This window comes from Scomber japonicus, chromosome 8, assembly GCF_027409825.1.
Source record: "Scomber japonicus isolate fScoJap1 chromosome 8, fScoJap1.pri, whole genome shotgun sequence".
In the NCBI taxonomy this organism is placed as follows: domain Eukaryota; kingdom Metazoa; phylum Chordata; class Actinopteri; order Scombriformes; family Scombridae; genus Scomber; species Scomber japonicus.
This window is the reverse complement of record NC_070585.1, coordinates 26,383,300-26,396,679: the sequence shown is the minus strand read 5'-3', so window position 1 is coordinate 26,396,679 and position 13,380 is coordinate 26,383,300. Positions and strand designations below refer to the sequence as shown.

The 13,380-nt window shown below is 38.5% G+C and overlaps 1 protein-coding gene across 1 annotated transcript in view; it reads left to right on the top strand.

Annotated features, from left to right (window-relative positions):
- Window positions 1-13,380, top strand: part of fstl5 (follistatin-like 5) — a 140,212-nt gene that overhangs the window by 103,625 nt on the left and 23,207 nt on the right. Inside the window, exons 13-14 of the mRNA XM_053323687.1 lie at window positions 1,892-2,053; window positions 2,503-2,637. Of these exons, the coding sequence (XP_053179662.1) occupies window positions 1,892-2,053; window positions 2,503-2,637 (297 nt within the window). The remainder of the gene's footprint in view (window positions 1-1,891; window positions 2,054-2,502; window positions 2,638-13,380) is intronic.

Genomic DNA, 13,380 nt, shown 5'->3' with positions numbered 1-13,380 from the left:
GCCACAGAGGCTATGAGGGATTGCTCAAAACAAGATGGGAAGATAGAGAGTTTTGATGTCCCTAGATAGACAGACAGACAGACAGACAGACAGACACTTGCAAGGTGATTAACAAGAAGATGGTATAAAGCTGCATAAAGCTCACATAGCCAGTAAAGCTCAACCTCAGCAACCTAATGACACACTGCAGGTAGTGAGGGGGGAAGGGAGAGGGGGCACCACACCTGATAGTCAATTTCACTCTGCCATCGCTGGGAGGACTTGAATAGCCGCTTGGCGTGGAGGGACAAAAGACTTCCTGTCTGTTGACCAGGACCACAACAGCAGTCTGCCACTGAACATACTTCTCTGCCTAGTGAACGTGGTGTGCAGAGGGTGTCAAGTATTGTCCACAATGTGCAAAAGTTTTTTTCTTTTAGGGTCCTTCTGTGTACCACTGCCATAAGGGAATCCAGCTCTGTACCACTCACAGTGCCAGTTCTCCTCACCTCCTCACTCCTTCTCACTTAAACCACTGCCAGGTTGACATCCTTATATGTGACAAGCTGTTGTTGAATGAATCATGCTGCTTTTTATGCCCCCCCTGTAAACACTTCATTATCACCGGCCAAGTTTCAGTCACCATCTCTGTGGGTCAGTCCCCGAAACATTTTATCATTGTTAAGCTTTTCTTAGAGGGCGTCTTTCTTTTTAAGAATTATTCAAATGCATTCTTTTGATATTGTCCATGTTGTGCAGAGCAAGACTATCAAATTAGCCCCTGGGTGTAGAGCAAAACTTGTGGCATATTCTCAGCCAATGCATAAATACATATTATTAATGTATTTGTGTGTTTTACTGATTTATGTTGATTTATGGTTCTTGGAAGTACAGTATTCAGGATAGTTTTTTTGTTTATTTTTGCTTCAGGGTTAAGAAGTGAAACTCACAGCATAACAGTGGCACAATGTGCAGAAAAGTGTAAAGTCAGCGTTTTGGAACAGTTTGCCAGAGAGAGCGACATTTAGTCTGTGCCTTTTCTTTCTCAACACATTTTGTTTTCTCTTCTTCTATACTCTCATCTCCTTGCTGACAAAAGGTTACATAAAATCAATGACTCCCAAGCCAAATCGATAATGTCCGAACAGAGGTTCTCTCTCTTATTTATCTATCTGATTTGTTTGGCTTCACAGAGCACGTTAACCTTATCTAAAAGCAATGCTGAAAATATACTTGATCCTATTGATATTGTATGCTAATGCCAGACCACAAGTTCACAGAACCTGGCCTCTTCTGTAAAACTTCTCATTCAATAAGGTTGCCTCAGTCTTCCCTGTGGACTTTTAATGTTGGCAAGGACATTGTAAGCCTGGTTTACTAGACACTAATTGAAAATATACTTGCCCTCAACATTTAATCTTGGTACAACGCCCTCACCGCCAAACACAAAACAAAATTCTTGCATAACTACTCAGGCCGGCAAAGTAATTGGTACAGCCCAAACTCCCCTATCTGAGGTGTACACCTGGTCAGTAATCAGGAATACCAGTCTGATTAAGCAGGACCCCCCTCACCCCCTCCAACAGTCCTCCCAGTTGTCCCTTCTGAGGTCAACGCTACAGAAAGTACTAAGTCCCACTGGCCCAGAAAAACACACAAAATGTATTTTATTCCCTCTGTGATCATCACCCTGAATAAATTAAAATAGACACTGACCTATTTAACACAGTTCTTGTCAGTTGTATTGTTTTTGTCCTATTCTAAGTGCATGTGTGTGCAAATTAGACTGTACATTATCCTATGTTTTAAAATGTATATTATTTGTATGTTGATGAGTCTTATCAAAGAAGAACTTCTGTTGCTTTGGTTAATTTTTTCACTTCTCCATCTCCTTCTTTTTACCATATTTCAGTTCCTCCTGTCATTCGAGTGTACCCAGAGAGCCAAGCCAGGGAGCCAGGCGTCACTGCCAGTCTGCGCTGCCATGCTGAGGGAATCCCCAGCCCCCAGCTGGCCTGGCTGAAGAACGGCATGGACATCACAACCAAGCTGTCCAAACAGCTCACCCTGCAAGGTACAGAGGAGTCAGATATTCTTGCATTTACACTTCTATGTTTTTTTTTTCTGATATGAATTTCCTTTCTCATGGTTGTTTACTCCTGATTATGTTTCCATCCTGTTGAATTACTGTACTGCACTGTACTGTTAAAGATAACTGGCAGTGAAGCAAACATTTAAAGTTTGTTACAGTACATGCAATAAACAGGACAGTCAAATGCTTATTCTTTTGAGTTTTTACACACAAAACTCGGCAAACCAGAAACTGTCCTATTCTTACTTTGAAATCCTACCTTCTTGAATTCTGCCTGAAACAAACTTCCCTGCCTTTTTCCTCTAATATTAGAGAACTGTTATATAACAGAGTAATGTTAGCTGAGGATGGTAGCACGGAAGTCACCTTTTATCTGTTTCTGGAAGGCAAACTGTCTTTGTGTCTGTTCCCTCTGTTGTTGTTCCTCCAAGCTAATGGAAGCGAGGTGCACATCAGCAACGTGCACTTTGAGGACACCGGCGCGTATACCTGCATCGCCAGAAACGAGGCTGGTGTGGACGAGGACATCTCTTCGCTATTTGTGGAAGACTCTGCACGCAAAACTTGTATGTATAAGTCATGATTTCTGTCTCTGCTTTTATTCAAGAGATGATGGAGCCATGCAAATGGAGCTCTTAATAATTTAACCTGTCAGTTCTTAATAGTTTATATCCTGTGATGCAATGATAGAGCCTCTGTAAGGGAAGTAATAGTGATACTATCTATATTCCCCTTGTCTCCTGGTGTGAAAGCAGAACCTAATGTTCATGCCGCCCCCCCAATCCACTCAGGAAGACTTTTTTTTCTCTCTCATATTTCATTGTCTATTCTGGCATACACCAGGGCTGCACCTCGTGATATATTCCTTGTAATCTATTTTTCCAAATAGTGGATTCATAACTTAGCCTATAAAATATCAAAACATTGTGGAATTGCCATCAACAATGTCATTTTCAATTATATGAAACAACATTGGCATTTTTGTTGGATAAATTACTTTAAATTATTCTGTTATAAAAAAAATGTGTTTTTGTCTAGATCGATTTAGTAACTTGAACATGCCCTGTTGCTTCGAGATGATGTTCAGTGCAACAATTACTTGGGAGAATATTCATTGATTAAGGTGGTATTTGGAATTCATAGACACTGGTCAATAACTAAGTGTTAAACATCAGGGTTCTAACGCAAGTGACCTTCTTATTCAAATTTGGAAGCATTTTTCAACACAAACAATAGAAATAGAGTCTTCGGTAATTAACTTCGACCTTTTCAGAAATGTCAGAATCTGTCTTTGGGGCTCAAGACCAGTTGTTAGTGTATTGTACTTTCTTGTGGGTAATTAGGCTCCCCAAACAGCACATGCAGCAACTTTGCAGTCTCGTCACACATCTCCCTTGCACTGTCCCACACCTCTGCCAGACCTGACATGTTTAGATGTAATCCCAGCGGTACGGCACTTCCTCCACCCAGCCTGTCACGCATCAGAGGATCATACTTGGTGAGGTCAGAAGTCACTTGTGTGCTTTGAAGCTTTTGAAGCTCTAACGTGGACCAAAATGGTGCTAGGAGTTGGATATTGTAGAGCCTTTTTAGAGTGAGCAACCCCACAGGACGGCAGTTCAAAAGGATGTCAGCAGACAGGCAGACGTGGCTGTACTACTACATTACAAAAAGGAAAGAAAGAAAGAAAAAGACTTTACTATACTGTCGTCTGGCCTGAATATCAGACTAACTGCATACTTGACCTAATCTAGTTTTACTATAAAAATGCCAGTTTATATTCAGAAACGTGTTGAGAACATGGGAGCTGACTATCTTCCCTGGATTGGCTGAGGCTGAGGCTAATGTGGGATGTCAGCTCATACCACCAGCAGCCCTCAAACAATGAAACCACCACCACCTCTGCTCCTTCAAAATATATAAGTCTCTTTATTCAGGTGGGAGGGAGTCTTGTTTTGTGGAAATAAGCAATTTTAAGCTTATGTGTTGAATCACATAACATCTTGATATTAGTGATTTTTAGCATAAAATATGTTTTATTTCAAATTGTTGTTTCTGTGTCTTTAGACAATGTGCAAAAAACAGCTATTTCTTGACTGTTCACATGAGAAAATAAATAATAGAATATTTGATGAATTGCTTTGGGCTGTAAAATGCTTCAAAAATAATACAATAAATAACAATACAACATGTACTGTATAGTCTAATTTCCCAATGCCCAAGTTGATGTTGGTACAGGGTTATTTTTTGGTCAAATAAATTCATTTTTTATTATTTATATAGTACCAAATCATAACAGAAGTTATCTCACATACTGCAGAGGCAAGTCTAGACTGTACTCTTTATTTTACAGAGACCCAACAAAATGTTTGACATTTTTACTCAGTGAGTGTCTGATGTTGTCAAAGGAGTATCAGGACAGGACACATCAGCTAGAGTGAAATGAAGAATGTCTCTTTATTTAGGCTTTGAGTGCAGGCAGAGAAAAGCTGAAGTAAATAAACTAACAAAGCAGAACTAAGGACCCAGCAACACTCAACTGAAAACCAGGACTTATATATAAACTAAACTAATGAAATAACAATGAACAGGTTGCAGGACACAAGGGCAAGTCGGAAGCTGATTGGCTTGGGAAGACGCAGGGCAGGGCTAATGAGACTGAATGCAGGGCAGGTGTGAGGGGAGAAGCAGGGTGAGGAGGAGTACATGAACACTGGAGGAGAAAATCAGAGCAAACAGAAACTAAAAGCCTAGAAAATACAATAAGTAGACTTGAGAAAGCTTAAAATGTCAGCAGGCCAAATGCAACTTCAACAATAATATGTTCTTCAAACAAAGAATACCATTAACCAGGTGAAATCAAAAGTAGTACAGATTACACTTTGCACACAAACTAGACGGTGAAATACCCAGACCAGACAAAGCTTCAGTACAATGAGCAACAGTATCTCAAGTAGTCCTTTAATATAGTCTGCAACCTTATCTTATCTGTCCATCACCCACTCAGTATACAAACAGGGAAAAAGCCTGAGGGCATCTGGTGGACCGGTGGATAATGGCAACCATGGAAAATAGAGCGAGACTGTGACAGAACCATGACAAGAAGCATGATCTACTCAAAAGAAACTATAATGGCCCTAAACAAAGAGCTCTATGGCAAAGAAGAGATTGAAAAAACAATAATCAATAAACAATATCATACCGTATAGAATAAAATAATTGCTGCTTTTGGTCTTTTTAGGTGACAGTATAAATAACACTGAATTGTGCCAGACTTAAGAGCCTTCCACACTGAGAATGATAACTATAACATCATTATAATAACCATAACTATAAATGTATAGTTTTAAATGTCGTTCTAAGTCGAGTGGACGGCAGAGTTCACACCACAACTATAACGATAATGATGGAGGAGAATAATAGCGTTAGAATCACTTTTAGAGTGATTTGATGAACGATAAAAACACTGTCAATCAAAATCCTTATTTATTTATTTATTTGAATGCAGGTTTGCTCCTCTCTCACCATGGACTGACAGATGATTTATTTAGGTAAGACTCCCATTCAACATGCGCTGCGGTTCAGTTTGATCTGTAAATACTAAAACATCACAACAACTAGTGTCTGAAATACTTCTTATCAACACATTGAATCAGCACCCACCTTTGAACTCTTCTGGTTTTCTTTTTATTACTCCATACAACGTACAGCAGCTCATCAATAAATAGCTGAGACAGAGCTGGAGAACACAGGGCATGCTTGATACCGCTGTTTACAGGATGTTATCATTCTCAGTGTGGACGCTCACATCGTTGTCGTTATAGTTATATTGTAGTTATGGTTTTCAGTGTAGACAGCCCTTTATCCTGGACCTTCAGAATCTGTGTTTTAGAGATAGACAGAAAAAAGATTAAGAGATTGTTCAAGCTTTACAAATTTAAGTTAAAAATCAGTTAAACTGTATTTTTTGTACTCCCTGCATATTGCCATGATTGAAATTTCCCTTGACATATTAAATCATTTTGTAGTTGTTTTTTTTTTTGGACTGATGCACCTGCAGTTTTGATCACAGGTGATTTAGTCTCTTTGGAGATCTGTTTGTTATCTCATGTGGCTTTGAAAACTCCCATATCAAAGAGCCAGGCACGTGCATAGATAGACCTCAAAGGGGGTTGAGCACCTGCCGTTTGGCTTCCTAGAGAGAAGGTGGCCTTTTTGCAGGTGTTTTTTTTGTGTGTGTTTTTTTAAAGTAAATTCCTTTTATTCCTGCTACATCCAGTGTAATACAACAATATGCTCAGTACCGCATATCTTGTGAGTGTAGCTGACAGATTATTCATAGTGTTTGCAATTACCGTGAAATAAAATGACTGTAGCAAGGAAACTAAGGTTTCAAGGGGGACTATTATGATCATCGCACATCCCGTGTATGGATACAGTCTATGGATGTATTATAAGAGCTGGATAACAAACCAAAAATGGCGCCCATTCAGTCCAATAAAAATAGCTCGGCTGGCGTGTACACCGCATTATGTCGCCCACTGACTATGTGCAGTAGTGTTTCCCCCACTGGCCCCGACCCTTGCTAAGCCCACAGAGTTTAAATTTTGATGATGTCAGAGATTTTTAAATCACTTTTCTCAGCTCGTAGCAACTTTTACAAATATAAAAACCTCCATGGATCAAAAAATCATAATAGAAAGAGTTATTATTGACCTTGTTAGCAGTTTGAGGTGTCCTGTCACTATTTTACAGACATCTCTTTTGCTACTGTGAATGAACAATGGGGAAAGGTGGCTGCAAGGCTGAGCTGCAGAGCCCCATGCAGCTCATATAATACATCCATGATACTGTCACATTATGTATATCTCCAAATTGATCTTAAATCAATAAAAGATAAACCAGCACCTTATCTAAAGCGTATGTGGTGCTTTTTAGAATTGTGGCTTGTATGCATGATGTCTTCCAAGCCTCAGTATTATGATATAAAATGTGAATTGTAGCTGTGTTTGAACCAACAGTCATAGGTTTGTTTTAAATACCTACATTTTAATATCCCTTGAACAGTGCCTCAGTTTTTTCATTCTAGTATATTCATATTAAAGTATCTATTTATATTGAATGATTTGTATTATAATGAATTTGGTTCCCTGGAATATCCTCTACACTTCCCTGCATAAAACATATTTTCAATCTTCTTTCAAAGGTGAAAAATGCTGCTAATTTTGGCATCAAATCTGATATATTTTGTAACTGAGTCATTTCAGTATGATTTCCAGGAAGTTTCACTATACCTACCCTCTGCAATTATGTTGAGTATTGAATTTCAGGACAAATAATTGTTAACTCCGTAGATGTAACTAGATAAGTCAGTAAAATTCACACCAGACATGTTTCATGCACCCACAGCGCCCTATCAGCTCTGTCAAATCACACAAAAGAGGTCCGGGCCCATGAGAGACAGATTATCAGATTGTGCAGCTTTAGAAGTGTAATTAGTTTAATAGTCACAAAAGGTCAAGTCAAGTCAAATTTATTTCTTAAGTGCTACAGTAGTCTAAAGTACGTTTATAACAGGCCTATCACAAAGTACTTTACAGCTAAAAAGTAAGTGGTTGTGTGTGTGTGTGTGTGTGTGTGTGTGTGTGTGTGTGTGTGTGTGTGGTAACATAATGTGAGGTGTGAAAGAAAGTGGATTTTAGACTATTAAGCAAATTGTGTCTATTTTCAGTGTGTAGAAAACTGCTCCCAAAAGTCAGTGTTTACATTTTATAACCACTTAGTTGTTTCTCAATGTGTGAAATAAATGTAAATTAGTTTAAAAATGATTAGGGAAATTTGACCAAATGGATTTTAGATTTGTTAAAGTGCAACAACTACAATAGATTCATTTCTTTCCAAATGCAACAGACCAGATCACTTCAATATCGGTGTATAGGAGACTGAGGTTGGAGCGTAGCCTTGTTTGTAGCGGAGCAACTGCTCATGTAAGAAGGTGAAACAAACAAACACAGCGCTCATTAAATCTGTGAGAAGGCTGCAGGTTTGAGTTTTGACCCTCTCTTGTCATTTGCATTATCTTGGTATTTGATTAGCTACTGGAGATGGACAGATATTTATATTAGGCTCTAGAATAAGGGGGCAGTTGGGTGATATGTTCTAGGAAAGCTGCCAGCTGCTGTCAATACATCAGTGTTTAGGTCAGAGCAGAGAGACTAGGAGAGTATAAGCTGCTCCTGGCTCCTGGGTATTGTGATGTGCTGTGTTAATACAGCAAACTTATCAAGCACAGCAATTGTACACTGCAGTTGTTTTTAACAGAGCGATTCTTGTCTCGTTAGTGCATATTCGTATGTTTAAAAGGCAGCTGTTAATAAAGACAATATAAATAACACCAGTGGATTGGTACTTGGTACTTCATGTCTAGTGGAAACAGATGGCCTTGGAAAGAATGCTTGAAGTATACAGAGCTGTTCATTTAGCAAGTTGTTGGATGTGTAACTTTAACAACATGAATTCAAATCTGCAGTTTAAACACACCCTGCTGCTTCATGCTCACATGCTCAATTGGTGTGGCATCACCCATTCACATTGTCTAAGGCTACGTTCACACCGCAGTTAAAAGTGACCTGAATCCGATTTGATTTGTTTCTGACAATGTGAACAGCACAAGTCGCATTGAATCTGGCATTTTAACATTAGACCATAAATTAGACTACCAGTAACTTCACCAGCTGTTGCCATGTTTGCTTCCGTAAACACCGTTCTGTGCATGACGTCATTAATGATCAACTGAGCATGCGGGTCACTTCAGGAGGCCACATTTAAAAGTATAATATGAACAGCCAAACAAAAAATCGTATGTGAGCAATAAATCAGAGTTGAGCTTCAAGGCCTGCAGTGTGAATGTAGTCTAAATGTCACGCTGAGATTATCAGCTCATATTTTGCCCAAATGTCTTTTTTTTTTATTATTGTTATATTTTTTCCTACAAATATTTGAATCTTGTGTTATGGGAGTGCAAAGGTAGTCCAATGGTTGCTGTGCATGCCTTATAACTTCTATAAATGTACCTAGTTTGATTCTAGCTGTGGACCTTTGCTGCTCCCCCTTGTGACTGTCCGGTGAATGTTTCAAAAATACAAACCTCCATTAATTGATGCATATTTATTTCACACATTTTGAAGTGATTGTTCTCAAGTCCAACCATACATAATCATACAACATACAGCTATATTAATATTTTTGTAAGCACACAGCCAAAAGAATAATCAACATTTTAAATTTTTACTAATCCCCATCCTAACTAAAAACAACTCAGACAGATAAATGCAGACAGTACGGTATATTATCTATAACGACAAATACATAAAACAAAGAATACATTTTAAAAAAGGAAAAACACATGATCAGTCAAGGTTATCAGTTTTCAGATTTTCAAGATAAAATTACAAATGGTAGAAATTCATAATATATCTCGGTCAAGGTAACCTGACCAAAGTACAGAATGAAGAAAACCAATTATTCTTCAGGTTACTCATCAAGACATCTCAGCCTGTGATCTACAAGCTCTGCCAAATGCAGTTTAGTTAGAATCAGCACTGAGGTTTTTCTAGCAACAGTATTTGTATGATCACGCAGCATGGGGAGAATCTTCACAGATGCCTTAAGAGTATTTATTTGTAAAGCAACATGTGCTTCAAAGACTATTGTTATTCCTGCCTGTCCTTGTCTTGTCTTTTCACTGTTCATTTTCCTGCCACAACACTTGTACACTCATTTGCATAAGCTACCTTCCTAGAAACAACATCTAGTAATGATGAGGCAGAGGTAACATGCATTTGTAAAACATTCATAGGCAGATGCCAAATGCATCTAGTGCACTTGAGATCACATTAGAATTGAATTATGTTTTAATAATATCGTTCACTGACAGAGCCAGAAACATTAGCAGTTAGCCAGTCTTAGAAAAGCAGCTGGCCGAGCTTTACCTTTTCACGATATCGACGTCCGTCTGTCTCATCCTCAACGATCCTTTACCTTGTTTCTCTCTTCTCTTTGAATCTCAGCAACTGGCGGCCTTTCGCTGACCTCCACTGTTCATATTTATCAACACGCAGCCAGCATCACTAATACACGAAACCAGGCATGAACTTTCATCTAAGTTTTTTCACCAGCAGTGGCTATTAGAGAAGAGCCCATGTGAACTCTATCCCTCTCTGGGTAATAACTCAGATGGGAAGGAGAGTGGTTGTGGGTTACTTGATAGAAGGATTCACACTGCACACACTCACTCCATCCACATCTTCAGCTGGGTCAAGATAAGGAATAATATCACAGAAAATATTCATAGGGTTGATACAGTTGTTGGTACTAGTGGTACTATTATTTTGAGGTCATTATACCAGTCTATACTATTGTTTACTGGTGACATTCAAGCAGGGTAAAATATTGTTAATGTTGAATCATGGCCGAAAAGGCTGCAGCAGCTAACCATTGTAGTCTAAGATTAAGGTCCAGCACTCAGACCTAAAGATGATGTAGCTATATGTTAATTAGTTAGTTCTCATTTATTAAAGTGCATCCTTTTAACCAACAAAAATACCAAAACTTAATTAATAATCAGGTTTAGAACATCTACTTCCCGCACTTATATTGTAGTCATGTCAGAACCCTCATTCAAACTCTCAGACCTAAGCGCATCGAATCCAGATTATCTCCATATGGCATCATGTTCTGGCCAGATAGACCCTGTAAAATCATTGGTCCAGTTATTACCCATTTACAGAACAGCATCTGGTTTGACATCTTGACAGGCTACAGGGAGAAATATGGAGAAAAAAAACGGAAATGTTGTTGTAGATCTGAGCTTAAGCACACCAAAGCCTGATATAAACTTTATCATGTCTAATTTAATACATGCCCTTATCTATGTTTAAGCTATAACTTCCACAATCCATTTGACAGGACACTAGCACATCATACCTCTGTTTTCTTTTTCACTCTTTGATTCACTAATCAGAGCTTAATCCAGCGATCATGAACATGAGCAATTTGCTATGTAATCATCACACCACAGGAACCAACAAACAGTTAACAGTAACACTCAAAAACAGCAGTCAGAAGATTTTCATTATTTTTATTTGTCATTGTTTTGTCTCCTCACATATTCAAGCTTTAGTCCTGTTATATTTTTCTAGCCTTGGCACGAACACCAGTGATGTTCACAAGTATTAAATGAGTTATCATGGGGCTCAAGAAAAAGATTCACATCATTAAAATGAGTAGAATTTGCCTTTTAGTAGCCGAATCTTGGATGCTTTCAGCCAAGAGCTCCACACTCACTCACCACAGAAGTTCAGATGCTGGTGGGCATGTTGTGGTGCCAGACTACCCTTGATCTAACAGCATTGATCTGAAACACACACACAGATTCACATGACACATTGTGAATATACTTGGAAATGTTTTAGAAATCTGACTTTGTAGAAAATAATGATCTCATTCTGTGAAATCATTGTGTTTATGACCTGCCTCAGGCTTCTCATTCCAACACTCAAATAAGAGAGAGCTGAATAACTAACTAAACCAGTTGACAAAGGACTCGGTAAGGTTTTAGACAAAGGGCTGAATAAGGTATAATTGCGAGAATTGAACTGGAAAAACATGATTTGATGAGTGAGGCATAAATGATTGTCTGCAGATAACATCACCACCGAAGGAGCAGCACTGAGGTCAAAACATTCTCCTCAAAGGTGCAGCACTGAAGTGAATTGTTTTTCTCTCAAATTTACCCAAGCACTTCGTTGTTTGGGAAAACCTGAGCAGTCACTATTCTGAGATCTCTTTAACAGAGTCTGTCACCAGCAGGCAAAGCACCATCCATCTCTGACAGTCTGCCGCTAAACTGGCATAAATATCTGCCCTTCACAATGTGCCAATTATTTCTGCAGTGTCAGAGGATCTGCAAGGCTTTGTTGCTTTAGTCTCTCCACTTTGTTATGAGTCCACATTATGCTGCATTTCATGCCTCATATCAGGGACCCACAGAGCAGTGTAGTAGTACATATACTGGCTCATGCTTCTGCCCCTCTTGCCCTCTTTAGCTGAAATACCCTTCTGGACTAAATAAAGAAATAGTAATTATAGAATTTTTTGTATGGCTATTATTGTTAGAGGAAGTCTGCCAACTCCATTTCCAAGAGTCATGACATTATTGTCTTCAGTGACACTTGTTTCTTTCACAGACTTAGTTGATGAGGAACTTTGCATTTTTTTTCCGTCTCTAGCTTTCTTTCTTTCTTTTTCACTGTGCATATATAAAATCTCTATATAAATTGGACTTTATTGTTATGTGAGCAGTTATATTAAGTTTGTGTATCTGCCTGAGACTAAAGTTGTACTGAATGCATTTTAATCTTAAGTGGTTCTCATTAAAGGGGTAATTAACATAGAGGACACAACATGGTGGCTTCGCTGGCATTTGGTTTGTGGTCATTGTTCTGTAACAGTTACCCATGAACCCTTGCAAATCACCAGGACTTTAAAAAGATTTGTGGACATTTGCAGTGCTTATATTGGTAATTAATGGCTAATGACACATTACATGAAATGTCTCAGCACTCACGCTAGTAGCTAAAACATTTTAATGGGCTAATAGATGATGATAGATGGCACACTAAGATTAATGTAGCTTCATAGATAATAGTTCAATGTTAGGTGTTGCACATTGTTTATAGTGACACTACACCCGAAAAAGAGGCACAGACAGAAATGACTAAGGGGGTGATTGAAAAAAGTTACCCAGTAGATGACTCATAATGATTGTATAATGATCAGCAAAACACAATCTCTAAAATGCGTTCTTGTACCCATACCTTTGGTTAAATTTCGATTTAAATGTATTTGTTATACACTCTATATAATGACTATAAAAGAAGAAAAAAAGTCTGCACACTGCAGCTCCCAATGCAGACAGATTCAATAGGATATCACACGTGACATTTCCAGCTCAATGCTCTTCTTCCGACTTTTGCTATTTGGTCCAGCACCTGCTTTCTTACTCCAGATGTGCATGTCTACCTCAAATGTTGAACACATACTTATTGATCATTCAGGCTCAGAAAGTTCTGCTATTTTATGTGAGGTACTATGATAAGTCTGTTTGGTAAAATGCCTAAAACAATCCAGGTTTATAATTACCCAAATTAAGGTTGCTGCCTGTCTACCATTGTTGTGGCAGGTCAAAAATGGTTATATGAATTAATTTTGTAACAGTGACACGTAACAGCTTTGGAAGGCACAGATTA